Genomic DNA, 22,591 nt, shown 5'->3' with positions numbered 1-22,591 from the left:
TATTACATGCCAGGGAGCAAAAAAATAATATACCTTTTAAAAAGATTCACAGTTTTTACAGCTTTCTTATTGGAAGAGTCCGAAATCAAATACAGATACAGTTTTAAATCTTCCAGAAAAAGGTTAAAGAAAGGCTTACATTTACAATATTTACATTTGTGGACAAAATATTTGGCGAGAAGCAAAATAAGATTAAGTAAATAAAAAACATCTGATTGTTCTCTTTCAAAATGTATATAACCCAAAATAACATTTTCATATTTCAAGGAAATGTCAGGAATTATACCACAAAAAATTCTCAAAATGTTTTTCCACAGATTCTTAGTATACTCACAATACCAAAATAAATGAGTTAAATCTTCAGCTTGGAGACCACAAAAGGAGCAATTTACATCAAAGTCCTCAGAAATAAACCTTTGTAAAAAACATTTTGTGGGATAGCACCGATGTATAATTTTATAAGACACTTCTTTGGTCTTATTATATAAAAATAATTTTTGAGGCAAAACCCAGACCCTATCCCAGTTAATTTCACCTACATGTCTGTTCCAATAAAAGATGGCATTCGGACAAGAGACAACCTCATTCTGGAACAGAGCACGGAAGGTGGTGTAAATTGTACTGGCAATGTAGATGGGCACTGCGCATAATCAGCCACGCCTCCTTAAAGCTCGCGCCTGCGACTTTAGCCCGAGCCAGTCAGTCAGTCACATACGCTTGTAAACACCGATTATATGAAATAAGATTCAAACTCTGGCGTCAGAAACATTATACAAATTTTGACTTTACAACACAGTGAGTCCGAGTTTTATTCGTTTCTACGGAAAGTTGGCAAGCTTTGCTTTTTACGTCGGATTAGCGTGCTAGCTTATAACTCTTCCAGTTGTGGTTTGTTTGACGGGGCACGGTGGAGAGTCTGGCCGAGCACGAGAGCTCTTCTCTGGGCTCGGACTCTGAGCTCAACGGCTTTGCTAACGTGGAGATCCAGACAGACAAATACGGATTCATAGGAGGAGCTCAACAAAGCGCAGGAGAAAAGTAAGTGGCAGCAGCTACATTTATGGATGTAAAAGAAAGACTTTAAACCATTAATAACTGTTTATACCATAGAAACATTATATAGAGCATCTGTGAATGTGTTAGTGACTCTTTATAATAACTTCCAGATATAATTGCATTATGTAATACTCATCATGAACAACAGTTATAAATAAATGTCAAACCTTTGCATTCACATCCAAAAGCCTGTGAGCTACTGATTAAGCATTATGTAATGACTTACTCATGAAAGTTACTGTGAAACACACTTATGTTTATTGTTTTGTTTTATTGGAGTTTGTGCAACATTTCTCACACCTTCATGAGTGCTTTCATTAAGTGCACTCTCAGTTGTTTTTGAGGACAGTCTGTCCTGCAGGACTTGGTCCTTGTCCATGTGAGCACACATGAGTTGACAGGTCTGTAACACCACTGAAGTCCTCCGAGGTTGTTCTTGCCGAGTTCTTCTAATCTGACCAGCTTTGAGAAGTGCTTGGTCAGCTCCCATTCCTCCGTCCATGTAAGAACGGATGTTATATAACATTATAAGCTGTGTGTGTTTGCTACCATTTGCCTGGCCTTTTCTGGGATTTGTAGAAATGTAGTGAAGTCAAATCTGAGTAAATCAGTATAATCATAAGAACTGGATTAAGTAACACTGTTTTATATATATATATAATATATATAATATATATATATAAAACATACAAAGGTTTGGACAGGAATATATACATATGTACATTCCACAAGTTTTTATTCATGTTTTTGAAAGAAGTCTCTTATGCTCACCAAGGCTGCTTTTGTTTGATCGAAAATACAGTAAAATATTAATATTGTGAAATGTTATAAAGTAATTATTTTCTATGTTAATATATTTTAAAAAGTATTTTTATTTCTGTGATCAAAGCTGTATTTTCAGCATCATTACCCCAGTGTTCAGTGTCACATGATATTTCAGAAATCATTCAGATATTCTGTTTTGCTGCTCGACAAACATTTCTTATTACTGTCAAGGTTGAAAACGGTTGTGCCGCTTCATGTTTTTGTGGAAATTGTAGTACTTTTTTTCAGGATTCTTTGATGAATATAAAGTTTGAAAGTAGATCATATATAAGAAAGAAAAGAAATATCTTTTGTAACATTATGAATATCTTTACCGTCACTTGATAGTTTTTATGCGTCCTTGCTGAAGGATTCCTAGTTCCTTTTAAAAAGGTCCTATTTTTGAAGTGTAGTGTATTAGTCTCAGGACTGGATCTATCTTCATTTTTTCATGCCAAATGATTTTTTTCCCTCTTGATGATCAAGTAAACTGCCAGCATCCTCCTCTTCTGCAGTTATTACAAACACTTGTCTGTTTTGCGTCTCTAATGACTCCAGACAATACAGTTCTGTTTTGCCAAGCAGCCATTCACTGATCAGATTAATCTGCTGTTGAATTAAAAGCAGAAAGGCGCATCTGTCCTCTACAGTTCTCATGAAGAATGTCTCTTATTCCCTGTACAACAGAACGTTTCTTTCCAGTCTCTCATTGAGACTCAAGCAGGAGTTTCCTCTCATGCTGTGAACTCCCTTTAGCACTCAGAATTGCTCATTGATTTGTTTTGGCCGAACCTTCCTGCAAGTGTTTTCAGTTTTGAAGTGAAACTACTCGGTGACTCATTCAGTTCATTCGACAAGCAGTAGTGTGGCGGTCAGGCATCTGAATAGTTTTAATTGCTTATAAAATAAACCGCTCAAATCATCTTGCAAACATGCAGTCTGTTTTAAACTCTGTTAAAATTAACACCCGCCAACCGCCAAATGTGGGTAAAAATGACTGAGCTGTGGTGGGTAACGCTATCAAATCATCAGCCAATTCGGCAGGTTACATTTCGTAAGTTATGTTCACTTATTAATTTCTTAGGGAATTCCATGCAAGCCAAATCTGCACAGGTTTAGAGCAAATTCTGAACTCGTGAGATATCGTGACATATCGAGTATATATAGCAAAAACCAAAAACACACCAACAGTGCACACGTAAGCGACTACACATTTACAGTGCGTTCTTTTACTGCGTGATTCAGTCTATTAATATGCATTAAGAATGATCTCACAATTTAACATAAGGGGGCAGAAAATGTATATATTTATATTATATATCAAGAGGAATCGCCTTTGATAATGAACTCGATATTGTGTAGCTTGTCAGTGATCTACGGCTCTGTCTATTAAATGACGCTCCATTTGAAAGCAGGTGGTGGTGATTTGCCGTTAATCACGGAACTGGATTTACTGACTAGGTGCGCATGATCATATCGTTATATATTTCGGCCAGTCTTACCTCACGTCTACACTTATTTCCTTTTTTGGCAGGTAACGCATCTTGTAAAATATAAGAAGATATGGTTTACATATTGCTTGGCCAAAAATATGTGGTCAGAATACACAGCTTCTTATGAAAGGCCCTCAATTGTTTTGTTTTTTGTTGATTTTTGATCAAATAAATGCAGCATTGTTGAGCATGATAGACTTTTCCCCAGGGTTTTTTTTTTCTTTAAGTATAATGCGCTCAACATTATTTTTTCTTCTCCATATTAAAATCCATTCATCAGAAATCTGCTGATACTCCATTCTTGGCCAGAGTATAAGAAATGGATTGCATTAGTTCTTTAAAATAATTTTCCTCATTCTCTCTTTCCCATCAAGCATCGTATAAAAGAGGTCTTTGAGGACTCTATGATTACTATGGATCATCATGACATGGAAAATATAGTTCATACTTAATGACATTAAAGCCTGTTTGAGAAAGATGGCTGTGTTCATGCAGACAGTGTGTCTGTACAATTGACAATGACAGTTGCACTTCTCTATAGAGAGTCATTGATTCACTTAGGACATTTCACTTTTTGGCTTTTGTTTTCCTCCATTTGTTTACTACTGCCTTGGAGATGAAACCAAGTGCCAAGCCTCTGGGGAGTGTTTTAGTTCACCAGTTCACTTTTGACATTCACATAACAGAGCTTCATCTGTGTTTGTTCTGATGTGCTCTGAGAGGATTTTTTTTTTTTTAGTATTCAAACAAACCTGTGGCCATAAATCTTTTTTTTTTTTTGGATGGTTTTCTCGCACAGAATGGGATTCATCCAATCAGAATATAGTCTTGCCTGAACCATCCATGTAATATATTGATATTAACACTTTCAGTTCTTATTTTGCCAATCTGAGTGTATCTGTCTGGTTGTTGTTTTAGCCTTGTGTGTTAGCAAGCACCAGGAAGGTAAAGGACAAGTAAAGAAAGCAAAGGTGATTTTTTGGCATTCATGTGCTTCCTGTTTTTCTCCTCTACTAACTGGTCTGAAGAACATGTGTAGAGGGTGAAAGGAAACTCTGAGTACTTATATCAGGGGTGACCAAACTCGGTCCTGGAGAGCCAGGGTCCTGCAGAGCTTGGCTCCAACTTGCCTCAGCACATCTACCGGAAAGTTTCTAGTATACCTAGTAAGAGCTTGATTAGCTGGATCAGGTGTGTTTAATTGGGATTGGATCTAAACTCTGCAGGACCGAGTTTGGGCACCCCTGATTTATATGATACTTGAAGGGTCAAAGGGTGCATGCTCAACACTTTCCATGAGACAATTCCTCTTGTACTTCATAAGCCCATCCTCCAATCTCCATTCAACACTCCATTCAACTGTCTCTGTGTTTTCAGCGTAACATAATTAACTCAACCCGTGTACACGGGAAAAGTAAACAAGCAGCTGTTGGGCCCTAATACTGTTCCATAGATCTAAACATTCATCTGTAACCTGACCGCTTACGATTAGACCATCCTTAAAAATATTCTTGTTTGCCGTAACCCGACCGACCCTGTCAATTTAGGAGCGACTCAGTATTTTTTATTTTTTTTGCTAGTAGTCCGACCAACTTGCCGGTTGTACATTTGCGTTAAGACTGACCAATTTTTTTTACTCTTCAAACAACTAATACAAAAGCAATAAAATAATATTCATTATATTTTAGTTAGTATTGTAAATATATAAATTGCCTAGGACTACATACAAACGAAGGCTACGTTCTGTCTTAAAAAAAAACCGTGAGGTCATCTTTGTTTACACTACTGGTTAACGGATGTCACACTATGGCCTGTGCGTTCGCTTCGTCTCCTCTCTTTCACTGTCTGAGTCAACGGTTCTCGCTTGGTAATGATGGCTGCGGCTGCAGTAAACAAAATTTTCACGGTCACCGTTCAAAGTCAAACGGGTTCGGGCACCATAATACATCTAAAACATTCATTAAAACATTTCAACACCACTTTAACTTGACACAAAGTTCTGGAAAAACTGTGCCCAGATCTTTTCCCATACCTTCTCCCGTCTAGTCTAAAACCGTCACTTTGTGTTCGAAAGTCTATTGCACGAATCGATTGGACCATCCAACACAAGTTTCGAAAACGAAAATAGGAAATTGATTTGAACGACCTTCTCTCAGAGCGCGTCCAGTTTTTTTTTTCTTTTTTTAAACACCTGTCACACAGCAACTGAAGCTTCGGACACACACGCATAACCGCAAATAATAGTTCTGCACAGTGTTTCTCTTTTTACAACAGAAATGTGAACTCTGCTGTTATTCAGACAGTCTCATGCATACAGATACAGATTTGGGCTAGAATCGCCTATGCGATTTGTTGTTGTTGACATTTCTTATTGTAAACACAGCCATGTTGAAGCCTGCAGTAAATGTTTTGTCTTATGGCAGTCCACTCTGCTTATTGTTTTTCGAGAATGCTGCACTCATGTTTGTCATTGTGCACTTAATTACACACCAATAAATCATCAGAAATATTGGTCTTTACCAATATATTGAATCTTTACATTCGTCCTGCCTGTTGTCGGTGGATTTACCTATATTTGGTGTTATTTGCTGTATAAAATGCATCTAGACATGCAAAATCGATTTTACAATTGATTCAATGAACACTTGTCACTCAAATCAAACAGGATTTTTAAAGTGACAACCCAAATAAGCAAAGTAAACGGTCTCTCATTTGTAGGTTGCATTCACACCTAGTGGTGGATGCAAGTAAAACAGTATAACAGTACCTCATTTTTTTTTCTTCTCACCTGAAATTCATGCAATAAACATGTTTTTGACGAATATTTTAATTTGTTTGTGGTCTATATAGCCTGCATCAAAATGAGGTTTGCAATGATGCGCCTGAAGGCACGGGTTGAAGAGCCAGTCAGTGACGTCACGATATGCAATTTTTTTTTTTTTTTAATTCATACCTACGTAATCACCATCACCAAAATTGTAATTTCTTTTTTCTTTTTTTACATTGAAACTTGAAAAAAATAAATATAGACCTACCTACCAACCCTTTTTTACATTTTTAATTTTTTTTTCTATTACTGCAAACCCAAATATTTTTAAGGATGGCCTAATCCAATCTGGACTGTGTAATCTGTGTACACACTGCATGACACATGTATGAGTATATTTGCTTTCAATTTCAAGACCGAGTGTCTGCATGAGCCATGGGTTTATACAGCGCTGACCTTTTGCCATGGGATTACTGGATCCCTTGGTATCTCAGGGATGGACTTCCATAACATGCTTTAATCCATCATCATCATAACGTGCATTACTTCCATCATAAGTGACAAATAAGTGTCCACAATAAAGAAAATGAAAAAATATTTAAAAATCTGTGCCATATGGGAAGTTGTGGCCTAATGGTTAGAGCGTCGGACTCCCAATCGAAAGGTTGTGAGTTCGAGTCTCGGGCTGGATGGAATTGTGGGTGGGGGTAGTGCATGAACAGCCCTCTCTCCACCTTCAATACCACGACTTAGGTGCCCTTGAGCAAGGCATCGATCCCCCAACTGCTCCCCGGGCGCCGCAGCATAAATGGCTGCCCACTGCTCCGGGTGTGTGCTCACAGTGTGTGTGTGTGTGTGTGTTCACTGCTCTGTGTGTGTGCATTTCGGATGGGTTAAATGCAGAGCACAAATTCTGAGTATAGGTCACCATACTTGGCTGAATGTCACTTCACTTTCACTTTCACATATTCTTAGAAATATACTCCTCCATATGTTTAAAAAAAAGTTTTAAACCATTTTTAATGGAAAAGTGTCATTTGGTGTTACCATCAGATAAAAATTATAAACACATTTCCGTACACTTTGAATCCATGTGTACATATTTTAAGCATTATTTCCTACATTTTTTAAATGTATTGCAAGGTAAAAAGTAGCATTTACAAATGTTCTGAATGATTAAATAATAAATATCAAGTTTTTTAAGAGTTGCACCACATGACATTTTGTATCCGTACCTTGCCATAAAAAGATTATCATAATTATCATAAAAGACAAAATGACACAGTCATAAGGGTCTGCATGCATCCTCTATGATAGCATTTTCTCTTATGTTTTTCAAATCAGATAAGTTTTTTCTGCATATTGGTCACACCACATGACTTTGATATGGCCAACAAAAAATAATCATGTAATCTATGTTCATTGTATGCTCATCTTGTCGCCCTCCCACCGATCACTGGAGTTAGAAAATGCAGAAGCAGGACCAGAACCATTAGAAGTGCTGTTTTCAATGCTCTTATTGAGATATTTAATCAAACTCCAACTCTACACTCTAAAAAATGCTGGGTTGTTTCACCCCAACTTTGGGTCAAATATGGCCTAACCCAGCTGTTGGGTTAGCATTTTTTAGAGAACGTAATTGTAGTGTCAGGTTATGCTCATACAAGAACTCATGTTTTCTGAAGAATTTTTTTTTTTTACGAATACTGTAAGTCTCCGCACTCTTTTCCAGTTTTTCTTTTTTTTTTTTTTTTTTTTTGGGTAATCTGGTATAAATGCACTCGATCACATTAAGGGTGTGTCTGTCAGCTGGATGTAATAAAAAGCATTTCAGGCAGAGGTGCTGGGGTCACTTAATCAGAACACAAGTACAGAGAGATTCCCAGAAACACGGCTTTCCCCAGTGATCTCCCTCGCTCCGACTGCCCAAATTGTTCTTATAAACAGTCATCCCACATTAACCTCACGCCTTATGGTTGTGCGACCTAGTAATACATTTGAAGACATTGCTATTAAGTTGCTAAACATGATGGTAAGTAATAGTTGAAAACGGCAGTCTTCTGCAGTGATCTTCTTCAGAAGATCTTCCTGTGAACACATCATGACGCCTACAGTACTCCGTTTCAATTGAGATCATTTGACACCCACATTATGCTTTTCAAACAGTGTCTTGCTGTTGTTGTGGACATACAAGATATATCAAGCTTCATGTATAGGAAAGAGTTTGTAAACATATTGGGATGATTTTTTAAAAATCTCTCTCTCTCTCTCTCTCTTTCTATCTATATATATATATATATATATACAGTATATATATATACAGTATATATATACAGTGTATATATAGCTATAGATATAGATATATAGATATAGATATATTTTTTTTTTAATGAATAGGTGTGAGCTTAAAGATTAATAGGGATAAGTAAGGACTGATTGTAAATAAATAGGAAGGAATTTGTAAATATGAAAGGATGAGTTTGTTACTAAATAGGGATGAGATTAATATATATACATTTCTAAGGGCATTGTTACATAACAACAATGTTACTAAAAACAGCAGTTTTTTCCTTCGTGTTTTTTTTTGTTTTTTTGCATTCAGACGACAGCATTGTAAAAATGTCTGTATTATTCATGCCAGGACAGCAGATGGTGATGTAAATAAACATTATGCGTCTGCACATGTACACATACCTGTAGAATGAACACATAATACACTTTCGTATGACACCAACATTTTCTGTTTTTCATTTAAAATGGTGTTGTCAATGCCCCCTAAATAAATAGTTTGTAAATAACGTGGGGTGAGTTTGTTAATATAGCCTATAGGGATGAGTTTATACATATATAAAGATGAGCTTCTAAATGTATAGGGATGAGAATAAAAAATGTATTTCAATCTGTTCCCAGATAATTTCTGTACATCTATAAATGTGTCTTAGCAGTGTGTGGACACAACACAACCACCCTATAATTGATTTTGACAAGGTAAAAAGGGTGTTTCACACGACTTTTGAGGAATTTCAACCATAGTATGTTGCTGAATTTCACGAAGACACTAAAGAATCATATCAAGTTGTGGAAAATGGGCATCTGATGTCCCCTTTAAGATATTAATATTTGAACCACATAAGACATTGACAGTTTTCTCATTTCATATCAAATGGGACTGATGAAAATAACCAAGTCCTCTGACCATTTCAGTGAGGGAGTGGGTTGTTCGGCTGATTCAAATCATCATTGTCACTTCAGTAACAAGCATGCTGTTGCTAAATAGTGTTGCAGAAAACACTGTCTGGGTGACAAATGCAGCACTGGCATGAACAGAACTGAATGTGTTGAACGTCTGCTCTGAACAAGAACCAGTTCTCGGATCCCAACCCTATATCTGCTAGCATGTGTGATTGTGTAAGCGTGGGTGTGCTTGCATGCATATTATATCAGATAAATGATCTAATCTCTCTTTGTTCTCTCTCAATGCAGTGATAATATTCCTCCAGACGTGCTCCGGCAGAGAGAAGCCAAATGGCTGGATATGCTCAACAGCTGGGACAAGTGGATGGCCAAAAAACACAAGAAGGTTGGTCTCTGACAAACACCGGTTTTAGTTTTGGTCTCGAATAGCTGAGATTCGTTTGAGAAGGCTGTAACATTCATAAAATGGTCAACAACATGATGTCATCACAGGAATTTGACTGCACATCTCCCTTTGTGTTCTTCCAAAGTCACAAACATTTTAATAAAATCAGATAAAGTAATGACCAGACCCACATGAAATATCCGCCCACAGAACTCCTTATTGCATTATAATGATGTTAAATATCATTTGCTTTTATAATTCTCATTTATGATTCTCTTGGTTCTGAATTTCTCTCCAATGACTAACCTTCCAGACAAAATAAAGAGTTAGTCATTTCTGAAGTTATGATACACATCAGCAGCTCATGCATAATTAATGTAATTCTGCTTGACATGGCCTGTCATGAATATGGTTATCATCCGATTAAGCAAATAGAAATGGAATACATTTTCATGTCTTTATTTCTTGAGCACTAGTGAATTATGCAATCACTCTGAAAATCTCTAGAGTGCTCTGGTGTTCTGGTTTGTGAATGCAAGTGCTCAGTTTTGTTTAATATTTGTATTAAGACTAAAGGTCATAGTTCATCCTACTTGGATGTGTACAAGCTCAGTGTCTCTCTCCATTCCTCTGAAGGTGAAGGTGCGCTGTCAGAAGGGCATCCCTCCATCACTCCGAGGTCGTGCGTGGCTTTATCTCTCTGGTGGGAAAGTGAAGAAAGAACAGAATCAGGGCAAATTTCAGGTTTGTCCACTTGAACCTTTGACAACAGCACGCCTCTGTTCCAAAACAGTTGTATTAACAGACACAATACTTATAGCCACATGTTAAGGCAGCCAAAATATGAATCAGCGGCGCTGTTTTCTACACTGAAAATGATAAGAAATGGTTCAATAAGTATATTTAGAAAACTTTCTGAAGAGATCATGTGACAGTGAAGACTGGAGTAATGATGCTGAAAATGAAGCTTTACATCACAGGAATAAATTACATTTTACAATGTATTATGATAGAAAACAGTTATTTAAAATTGTAAGAATATTTCAAAATATTATTGTTTTCATCATACATTTGAACAAATAAATGCAGCCTCGGTGAGCACAAAATACTTTTCATAAACCTTAAAGAAAATCTTAACCTTTCTTAATGATCCTTTACTTTTATATCCTTTACAGGGATCGAAATCCCATGATGCAAGGTTCAAGGTGGTGGAAAAAGCATAGAAATGTTTTTTTAAATCAGTATAAAATTTTATTATGTACGTAACATTTCAGTGTAACTAAAAATTGACACTTACCCAGTATTTGTGTGAGTTATGTGTTTTTATGGCAACTCAGATTTCTAATCCGTTATAATTCTGTTTTGGGGTTTAAAAGACTATAATATTCAATAATATTATTCATTTAACTGCACTGACACAATCAAAATCAGATTTGAGCTGAATGATGAAACTTAACTTTGCAATATTGGCGTTGTTATTGAACTGAATAGAATCAACATTGAACTGACTTGAGCCGAATAATCACACCATTGCCTTCTTTAGAGCTGCAAACTGAATGAATTTCTTAATTCATGAAATGTTTTATTATGATGTTTTAAGCATTAATATGCTTTGCAACACTCTGTATTGTATAAACTGTTTTGACTCTATGTGGCAGGAGTTGGACAGTCAGCCTGGAGATCCTAAATGGCTGGATGTGATCGAGAGAGACCTCCACAGACAGTTTCCATTCCACGAGATGTTCGTAGCTCGAGGAGGCCACGGGTAAGTGTGCCCTCCCGTCACCTGCAGGCCTCTTCATCTGAACCCCATCACTTCATACAGTCGTGTGTGTGTGTGTGTGCAGGCAGCAGGATCTGTTCCGGGTGCTGAAGGCGTACACACTGCACAGACCTGAGGAGGGATACTGTCAGGCTCAAGCTCCTATAGCCGCAGTGCTGCTCATGCACATGCCTGCTGAGGTCAGTCTCGGATCACTCACTGACAGATGCTCCTCATTGTAGTTTTGAATGCATTTCATAAATTATTTATTGATTTATATAAGTATCTATGAAGATGTTTTATAAGTGATTAATAAAACACTAGAATTATTGGTAACACTTGAAGCTTTTATGTATAATGCATTAAAAATGTACTTATAATGTGTGTTATAACGCAGTACGTTTTTTCACACATAATTGTAACCCAAGTTAAAATGCATTATAAACTTTGCAGATTGTTTGTTGTGTCTGAAATTGGTTGTTTGTCATGTGTTTTGAATGCATTATATTTGATCAAGGTGTAACAGTGAGTGTGAATGATTTGTGAAGGAGATCATATAATGCATTACATGGCATAATTAAAGCAATCGTTTACGGAGAAATGACAATTTCCTGAAAATGTATTCACCCTCGGGCCATCCAAGATGTAGGCGAGTTTGTTTCTTCATCGGTACAGATTTGAGAGATGTAGCGTTACATCACTTGCTTGGTCAAGAATGGGTGCCGTCAGAATGAGAGTCCAAACAGCTGATAAAAACCGCACAATAATCCAAAATGAATGTAACCGTTAACATCTTGAAGTGAAAAGCTGCGTGTTTGCAAGAAATACATTTCATAAAGCCATTTTACCTTGAAACTGTTGCTTCTGGCCAAAATTAGTCCATAATCCATGATAATGCTTCCTCTAGTTTAAAAGTCTATCCCCTGTAGTCATCCCACATCATAATCCACCTAAAACTGTGTTTGAAAAAGCAATATTATGGACTTGCATTATAGACCAATATTTTAGCTAGAAGCAGTGGTTCGAAGTTAAACAGGTCTTGAAGGGATTTGTTTCTTACAAACACGCAGCTTTTCACTTAAGATGTTAACTGATGGACTTGAGTGGTGTGGATTATTGTGATGTTTTTATCAGCTGTTTGGACTCTCATTCTGACGGCACCCATTCACTGCAGAGGATCCACTGGTGAGCAAGTGGTGCAATGCTACATTTCTCCAAATCTGTTCTCATGAAGAAACAAATGAATTCACATCTCGGAGTCCATTTGTTTTCTTTATTAATATAATATATATTCGTTTCGGTGGTTTTAGTTATTTGAGTACAGTAGCAAGTTAAAGTCATACTCTATTTTGGTCTTTTACTCTTTTATGGTCATGCTCTGGCAGGATGCATTCTGGGGTCTGGTCCAGATCTGCGAGAAGTATCTGCCCGGATACTACAGCGCAGGCCTGGTAAGTGGAGACTGTATACAGTCCTCCTCCATTCAGCACTCGTCTGTGTGTCGTCAACCCTCAGATTCACACCAGAGCAATCAATCACCCTGAAAAAACACTCCATCCATAAACGACCAGATGCTGATGCTCTCGTGTTGTAGTGGGAAATTTGCTGATGTAGAGAACTGTTCTGTTCGTCAGTCAGAGAGATCAGAGTTCAAGGGTCGCTCCTCTTGTACTTCACATCCTGTCTAAACCAGAACTGATTAACCAGACTAAACTGCATCTGAAGTGCCCTGTCTCAACAAGTACACAATAGCACCTTCATTTGGGAATTGATGGCTTCTGTTTGTTCTGTTTCTGTTTTTTTGTGTGCTGGGTTATCTTTCATTAGGACATGTATTATTAATCTCAGCTTGTGTGAGCTGTTTTGTGTCTGACCTTCAGGAGCAGAGTAGGCGGCAGATGAGGAGTGAATTAAACCAACATCAGGATCTTGCTGTCTCTCTCTATCGCTCGTTCCCACTCTTCTGCCTGCGGGGTTTCCTCTAACCATTCCTGTTTTAATCTCCGGACAAAATTTGTTTATCACATCCATTTAAATAACTTGTATTTGCAAGAGCGTGAAATCATAGTGAACTTATCAGCAGAATCATTCAGTCACCACATATAATTTACATTTTGAGAATCTCTTTAAAATGGAAAGCTGTTATAGGGAAATGGACATGTCTGATTTCCCTTTGTCTTATCTTATTTTGTTTCCTCTTCATCTCTGTCTTCACAGGAGGCCATCCAGTTAGACGGCGAGATCCTGTTCGCTCTGCTCAAGCGCGTGTCCCCGGTGGCCCACCGGCATCTGAAGAAACACAAGATTGACCCCATCCTCTACATGACCGAGTGGTTCATGTGTGCCTTCTCCAGGACGCTGCCCTGGGCGTCTGTCCTGCGCATGTGGGACATGTTCTTCTGTGAGGGTGAGACTCACTCTTAAATCCTATACAATACCATAAGCACTGTGCTTTCTTGATACCGCACTCTCCTCAACCGGTGAAATCCACAGATGGATTCACACCTTGCTACTTGTGGCATTTCCTTTCAGACTCCAGCAACTTTATACCAAAGCGGAAGTGTAAATGTCTAACATGTGTATGTCATTTTTGACACACATATATATTTTGTAAACAAAAAAGTAGGATGCACGTTTTGCGGTATTGCCAATCGGTTATGAGACGTACTGATATATAAGTAGTGCAAATGTTTCTGTCTTAGATACACTGTTACTCTGTTTGATGGATGTGTATGTGTGTGTGTGCGTTGCAGGAGTGAAGATCATCTTCCGTGTGGGTCTGGTGCTGCTGAAGTGCATGCTGGGATCTCAGGAGAAACTGAAAGTGTGTCAGGGCCAGTATGAGACCATGGAGCTGCTCAGATCTATAGAGCCACGATACATGCAGGAGGCTTTCCTAGTGCAAGAGGTATCACCCCCACACATACACCCGTGTGCTTTACTTCACCTTAAAAATCACTTCGTTTCAATTTAAAACATTTTTAACATGGACTAAAAAAAGTATGTAGTCCGACATAGGCTGTGTCTCCCCCTGCTGGTGACTTTTGGCACATGCACGCATTAAACAGTACAATTTGATTTGTCAAGTCCTCTGAAAAATTCTCACTTTAAGCAATTAAAATATACCTGCTTTGTACAGGTTTCTTATCGTTATTGACTTATTGTTATTGAAAAAACACAATCCCCATCATTTCAGGTCATGGAGTTGGCCGTGTCTGAGCGTGACATAGAGAAGGAGCATCTCTCTCAGCTCCGGCGCTGGAAGGAGACCCACGGAGAGCTACACTCTAAATCCCCTCCCAGAATGCACGGCGCCAAAGCCATCATGGCCGCTGAGCCGCCCGGTCGCCAGGACCTCAAACAAAACCCCACCATCATCGTCGAAGCACCGCGGACCGCCGAGAGCAAGCTGGAGAAAGGGAAAAAAGCGAAGAGCAAAATAGAGAAGAAGACAGACAAGAAAAACACCTTGCCACCTCTCAATCCGTATCCATTACCCAGCGACCCAGCGTTAGCGAGCAGTACCCTCTCACCCAGCGAATCACAACACCTGCAGGAAGACACGCCCCTGCAGGGCTCCAATCAGAGTCTCAGTAGCACAGAACACGACACCTACCTGTGAAGCGCTGGAAGAGGGACACCAGTGCTGACTGCTGAATGTGTACTGTTGCAGAAACATCTGCCTCCCCTCTCTCAGGATTAGACATCGACGGGGAGATCACATGACACGTCTGGACCAAAACACGCTTCTGGGAGACACATAAGAGAGCAGGGATAAAACCATACACATCATGAGGTCTTCAGCTGTGCTTACATGATTATACATGTACATGTGTGTATGTTTGGAAATGAAATGAAGAACAACTCTCAGATTTCCAAAAGAAGCGTTAATGAGCTGCGCTGGATGCAGATGTTCTTAAACCGTTGAAGCTAGTAATGATTCGCGAGTGTAGAGGGATGTAAGTACACTTCATCTGCCTCAGGAGACTGCATTTGACAGGTTTTGTATTTTTAAAGGAATACACATAAAATATTTAAACATAAGTTTAGGATTTATGCTTTTGAACTGCATATATCCATCCATTAGGATTGCACGGTTTTAAAATGAGCAAATCTAATCTTTCAATCTCTTACATCCCATACTAATATTTAACAATTTATTTTAGTTCCACAGCTAGCCCAGTTTGAACTACGTTCATTCATTCAGCTGAATCGATTTAATTGTCTTCACAATGACCAGATTTATTCTTATTGATTGTTCGTTTATGATAAAACCATGGATGGAAATTTCAGATGCATTTCAAATGCATACATCTTAGACCAAAATATTTTTTAAGTGAATCGTTGACAAAAAAAGAGAGAGATAACAAAAACCCCTTGTCGTGTTCTTATACCTGTATGTTTTTATTTATTAGTGGAACCAAAAAGCAGCAATTTTGAAGAATCTTTCCACTGCAAGTTTCCTTAGAGATTTTATGACATCCTATACTAATATCGACTGATTAATGGCGTTTCTTGAACTTTTAGGTCAGAAGGCTTGCATTAATATTCTTCATAAAAATCTGAGCGAGTAAATAACCGACTGAACTGTTCCTTTATTGTGCATTTGACTGGCAGCGAATATTTTTGAGGTGAATTCAGTCGTAATTCCTCGTCTTGACCAATAAGGGGCTCTATTGACCCGTTTTAAATCAAAACTCCATTGCATTTCACCAGCTTGAGCTCTAGAGGGCGCCAAGATGAATTCTATCCAGAGACCAAACATTTCTGTTCCGTCAAATCATCATTTCAAGCTTCGTGCTCTCTGACAAAACGCTAAATAAATAAATCTATTTATCTTGGTACAAACATTTATTAAACAGAATCTTGCTCTTTTGCCTAATAGATATGAATTCCATTGAAAGTATCAGTCGGAATCAATCAATTGAATGTACTTTTGGGAGAAATATTAGGCCTATATGAGCCAAATATGAGAGGTCTCTGCTCAGACAAGGTTTGCTCCTCTGTCGTGACAGATTTTCTGTACCTTTCCATGTGTTTCAGTTCTCGTGATGATGGACAGTGATCTACATGACTTTGACTGTCAAATTCTTGACCAAGAGATTGTTTTGCACATTTCCGTCTTGATTTACTAAACCTGAAAGGATGCTGTAGGGCACAATCCTCTGACCTTTTGTAGGGTGAAGAAAATTCTATTTTTAAAAGCTCTATGGATTTCTTTTCTCTGATGTAAATTGTATAGCCAAGACAATTTTAACACTATGAGACTTTTGATTTCTCTTCCTGCTGTGGCCTCTTGTAAGTATGGAAGATATGTATATTCATGAGCATTTATTGGCAGATTTGATATTGTATGCATTCACTGATCCAGCTTTTTCTTTGAGAGGAAACAGTAATTTTGCGAGCTAAAAAAATTAGCTCATATCAGCTCATTTCATAGAATAATTTACTATGAGGAACCACGAACAGATACTTGGTATGCATGCTTGATATATTTGATTGCTGAATGTTTTGCTTTGATGATCCAGGTACCATATTGATCAAGCTTTTTAGAATTAGCTTCAATTCTCTCGTGGGACATGCATTGAGGTTGAGGAGAGATATATTTATGTATAGACTTAAAATCCCTGAATGCTGTAATAAAGCCATATCACATTTTTTATGTGAGAAGTAAACATTCTTAATGTTATCAATAACATTTTTGTGGTTACTATACGAGTTATTTCTAAAAAAGAACATTGCAGTACAATTTGGGAGAATAAGTTTGAACATTTCACTTTGATAAGAGATGAAGTTACTTGAGATGTTATTTTCCTGTGTTCCCGCTCAAATTGTTACTTCCTCTGGATGCAAATTACATTTCTGAGCAAAAACCACTGGAAAAAAGTGTTCATGATCAAATAAATGTGCTCCTCTCAGATTGTGGTGTTCCTGAATGATTCTTTGCGTCTGTCATTAGTGAGTCCTTCAGGGTCCGGAATGAGGATGAGGAGAGGTGAAAGGGGCTACTGTGTCCGTGTGGACGGGACACCTGCGGTCCTCTGCTTCAGCTCGGAGCTCTCAGAGATTTGCATGTCAAAGGTGCTGGCGTGCTCCTCTCTCCTCATCTCCTCGACGCTCCTCAGCGTTTCCCAGAGCCCCTCCTGTCAGCGGATGTACCCATACAAACACATCAGTCAAACCTCAGATGAAGCTAGAATTCGACTGGTTAGAACTTACATGATCAAGACTTCTGATCAGTTATTTTAGCAAAACTAAACGGGTTTCACAAACGACTGATATGAAATACACAGTACATCGAGACGTTCCTTTGGAAATCAGTCTGGGGACTTGAGCAGTGTGGGGAAAGCTCATAAACCGTCCTGTAGGAAACACTGTGATTATTTATGACAGAAAGCCCCTCTCCTGCATGAGGTGCAGCGGATGTCCGATGGTACGGAACAACTGTGTGGCTGTCCCATTTCTTCCTCCTTTTGTGCTCCTTACTTTTGTATATTTTTTGCTACTCTTTTCTCCTCCGCTCAGTCACTGGCGCTCATTTCCTGTCAGGCTTACTGTCATTTTACAATAAACCATCTTGTCAAAAGATTACATCACTGAAAAGCTAAATTCTGTCATTTGTTTCTGACACAGAAGGCATAAAATCAGAAGTGTCACGGACTTTGAAAAGGACCAGATGGACGTCCTGTAAGCTGTGTTGTGTGTATTTGCAGATGATCTCATGGAAGAAATATAACAATATAACCGATTCATTTAGCCCAAATTTCAGTTTTCGAAACGAAGACAACCTATAACACAATTTACCTGTTTTCACACACGTTCCAGTTTGCTCACAAAAAAAGTTCCCTCATTTTTCACAGGTTTAACCACGCACTCACCCAGAAAACACATGATACAGTCACCTCGAGAATCACAATATGAATTTATCCATGTGTGAACATTGTGTGCGGACACCCATCTGAATATAAGATTAATACTTTAATGCATTCAATTGATCAAAAGTGACAGTGAAGTCATTTATGGTACTAAATATTTCTAAATTAATTCTAAACAAATATATGCTGTTCTTTTGAAGAAAGAGCAAATCAGTTTATTATTGAAATTGATGAGAGTTTCCTCAGAAATATGAAGCAGCAACTGTTTTCGACATTGATTATAATCAGAAATGATTTTAGCATAATAAAATGAATAATAGAACTGGGAAAGTTACATTTACTTTTTTTTATCATTAATTAAATTTAAAATAAACTGTAATACTATTTTGCAACATTACTGTTTTTATTTTTGATTTAGAAATGCAGCCGCATTAGCAACTTCTTTTAAAACCACTTTCAAAACAGTATAAATACTCAAAATAAATATTTTTAATCTATATTGTGTTTTTTATAATTCACTTTAAATGTTGCAGAGAAACCTAAAGTAGGCTATTTATTAGTAGATTCATATTGGGGCATGTTGTCACAAAAGAGCAGAGCGCATGTTTGTTCTTTTATTTATTTCAGGACAGTAAGAAAGTAAGGACAGTTTCAGGACATTCACAAGAGAAGCCTGATGAATATTCATACTGCATATATATATATATACATTTTAATAGACAATCTTTCCATTGTGTAAAACAAAACTATTTTATAAATCAGTATTCTCTGCTTACACTGCCATAAAGATGCCATTATAATCCACTTAAGTAAAGTCGATTGTGTGTTAGTTGTGTGTAGCAGTGTTTGTTAGTTCAGGTGATGGACGCTGCTGGCATGGACACATCCAGTAGTCCGTGTGGGTCAGGAAGTTGGTTCTGTCAGGTCAGGGTCAGAGGTCAAACAGATGCTTTTACTGTGGACAGAGGGCAGGAAGAGGAACTGGGCTGTTTACTCCTGCTCCAGGACGACTCGGGGATCAACAACCCGCTCAGTCGACCTCGCTGCTCACTGTTTATTATTTACAGCTTTACAGGCACGTCTTTGGGTGTGTGTCTGCAGATTTGATCATTTAGTTGGTCGAAATAATGCATAAGTTTAGTCTCTGCAGTAGGTTGTGCAACATTTTATTTGTGTCAGTGGAAAAACTCTATTTTTCCCCTAGTTTGACCGGAGAGGTCTTGCTTGTCACAGCTGGAGCTGTGCTGAATGTAGACTTGCAAAATGCTCTTTCCATGGGTCATTAAAACTTCAGAATTAATTGTACTAAGAGTAAATGTGTTAAATCAATAGCCCTACTCTCTTACTCCATCTCCGTCTAAATGAGACGGCATGCAGTGGGACTTTGAGCGTGTTAAAGGAGTGTGTTTAGTGTTTATTTGAGGAATGTTTTTTTTGTCTTAATCTCTATTTGATCTGGACGCTTTTCCTGCCATTGTTGCTTCGTGTCCCTACCGTCTCCTATCTTCCCGTCCCTGAAACCCTCTGTCCTCAGTGAGGAAGCCATGGATGCAGATACAGGACACACACACACACACACACATACTCATTAAGGGATAATTACTGTGAATGTGGTAAAACATGGTGTTTAACATGGTATAAGTGTGTGAAAGCTTAGAAACCATCAGACATGCACACACTGAAGATGATGTGGGAGCAGTGATACGAGTTTCCTCCGAGCAGTGTGTCTGGACGCTCTGGACGTCTGCATCTTCTCACGATCCCTAGACATTTGCTTAAAAAGCTCCCTCAAGTAAGACATAACTAGATCACTGTAAATGCTTGGAAAGCTTTCATCCAGCATGGATGCATTTCATGGATCAAAAGAAGACTGTCAGAAATTCAAATAGTTCAATTTTAAATAAATGCTGAGCTTTTGAATGTTCTATTAATCGATGAATTGTGGAAAGAATATCACAGTTTCCACAAAAACATGAAGCAGCACAGTTGTTTTTTTAACATTGAAAATACTAAATGTTTGAATGAGCAGCAAATCAGTGTATTTGAATGATTTCTAATGGATCATGTGACACTGGAGACTGGAGTACACCACCACTGGCTCTGAGTTCACTACTTCAGATTTCTGTGAGCTGGTCTGGAAGCTTGCGTTCTGCAAGAGAACAGGGCATTATACTGCCATCACTTTCACAGACCTTTACATTAACTGTTCCCTGCTGGAGGAATGACCTGCTCAACTCTGTCCTTAGACTTCTTCAAGAAACATCTAAAACACCTCTCTTCCATCTTCATTTGACTTTTGAACTCTAGCACTCTCTATTTATTATTTATTATTATATAAAAAACTAGCCAAGACTTGTCCTAGCACTAACAGTATACATATTATTGCCCTTTTGTTCATTTTGATTGCTTCTATTGTCCTCATTTGTAAGTCACTTTTGATAAAAACATCTGCTAAATGAATATTATTCCATGCTATAACTAATAAAGAGGAAGAGAAGGGGTCATGTGCTGGTTATACTGAGGTGCTACAGCGATCTGTAACGACACAGTAAAGAGACACAAAACAGAGTTTATTGTGCACTGTATTTCTTTCCTTTTTGATAATCCGTTTCACTCGAATATACATCACAATATGGAAAGAAATATCTGTTTCCACTTCTGAATAACTGATTAATTTTTTTTTCCATAAAAAAAAAACACATTTTCATTTTTGGGTGAGCTACTCCTTTAAATGTTTCTTAGCAACTTGTTATAAATGAAAAAAAAAAGCCTTTGAAAAGCAAAGACCTTGCACACTCCATGTGCTTCTAGAGTTTGGACGTGAACAATGGGTCCTAATGAGGCAATGATGTCATACATCTGTGTGTCAGAGATCGCATGTGTGTGTGTGTGTGTGTGTGTGTGTGTGTGTGTCCTGGCAGTGAGTAGGATGGATGAGTAGACACTGATGTTGTGCACAACGGGTAGCCACTTAAGAGCACATTTTGGTAAAGATTGATTACAAAACCATATGGCAAGCAAGAGTCTGATTTTTGTGGACAATGGTTTATTGTGTTCCAGCTGCTGTGAAGCCCACATTCATTATGTGAACGCTGTATGGCATATGCGTGAAAGGACACGTGCAGTACGATTAGCATTTTCTTCAGCAAAGATCAATTAGGCTGATTTGAACTTCAACTTTTCACACTGTTGAATTATGCTCACAAACTAATACAAATATTCGGCAATTGACTAACTGTTGGCGGTATATTGAGTAACTCTAAGGCAGTACTGCATGCATCCTTTGCAGAGAAGCCAATCCCATAATGCACTGCAATGATCCACGTAAAAAAAATATATTCATTGAAGATTGCAACAAAGCTGTAGAAATTTCAATTATACATATAACTGACACAATAAAACAACATTCTGATGAAATTATAGTTTAGCATCATGCACAAACCAAACTCTACTGAAGTAAATCATCTTAATTCAACTCTTTTTCCACTAGTCCAGTCCAACCATTTTCTTCTTCCACATTGACTGGTGTAAGGAAGAGCTTTATCAATAAGCTGAAGACTTGCAGAGTCAAAACAAGCGTGTCCTCTGTCTCAGAGGGCCAACACAAACGCAGGACACATCCTGACAGGCCCTTTCCTGACAGCCCATAGGTCACTGTGTCTGTTTTGTGCCGCAGTGATTGCCAGCGTAACCTGCACTGCTCAGACTTATTCTCGGTGGTGTCTTGGGAGCCATTGTGCCGTGTCTAAATGAAGATAACTGCTGTGGAAATTTGTGCCCCTGTGTTTGTGTGCCCGAGCATCTTAGCTGTACTGTTTGTACAAACCAGAGCTATTTCAATGGGTCATTTTCTAGAAACAGAGCTATTTGTGTGCCATGTGTGTCCAGATACGAGAAACAGGATTAATCAGATGAAACAATCATTCTAATCCTGAACATTTGCTTTCCATTGGAATATCATGATTTGCATGTGCCAGTTTATCACCGTTACATCGAAATGGGTTTTCTGGACAGACAAACTCCTGTATAGCAGAGCACTGAGAGGCTGAGCACAGCCTGATCAGAGCGAGAGCGTTGCGAAATGTCACAAAAGAAGTGTGTTTTTGGTTGCCAGGGCAAGATAACCCTGCACAGATTACCAAAAGAGAAACAGCATTAAGGGACCAGTGGATGGAGTTTATTTTTACAGAGCATCAACGGAGTTGTGCAAGTATTTTTGTTTGTTCCCTGCATTTCGAAGAAGCTTGTTTTACA

The 22,591-nt window shown here is 38.2% G+C and overlaps 1 protein-coding gene across 1 annotated transcript; it reads left to right on the top strand.

The window, feature by feature from the left end:
* Window positions 1-904: 904 nt before the first annotated feature.
* LOC113054102 (TBC1 domain family member 10A-like) lies at window positions 905-17,398 on the top strand. The gene is made up of 9 exons (XM_026219420.1): window positions 905-1,038; window positions 9,604-9,700; window positions 10,337-10,444; window positions 11,359-11,465; window positions 11,548-11,662; window positions 12,848-12,913; window positions 13,680-13,869; window positions 14,216-14,370; window positions 14,659-17,398. The coding sequence occupies exons 2-9, from the start codon at window positions 9,656-9,658 to the stop codon at window positions 15,082-15,084; spliced, it is 1,212 nt and encodes a 403-aa protein (XP_026075205.1). The 5' UTR covers window positions 905-1,038; window positions 9,604-9,655; the 3' UTR covers window positions 15,085-17,398.
* The last annotated feature ends 5,193 nt before the right edge of the window (window positions 17,399-22,591 follow it).

Source organism: Carassius auratus, chromosome 35 (assembly GCF_003368295.1).
Source record: "Carassius auratus strain Wakin chromosome 35, ASM336829v1, whole genome shotgun sequence".
NCBI classification, from domain to species: domain Eukaryota; kingdom Metazoa; phylum Chordata; class Actinopteri; order Cypriniformes; family Cyprinidae; genus Carassius; species Carassius auratus.
Note: the sequence above shows the minus strand (reverse complement) of the source record. Positions and strands in the feature narration are given on the sequence as shown.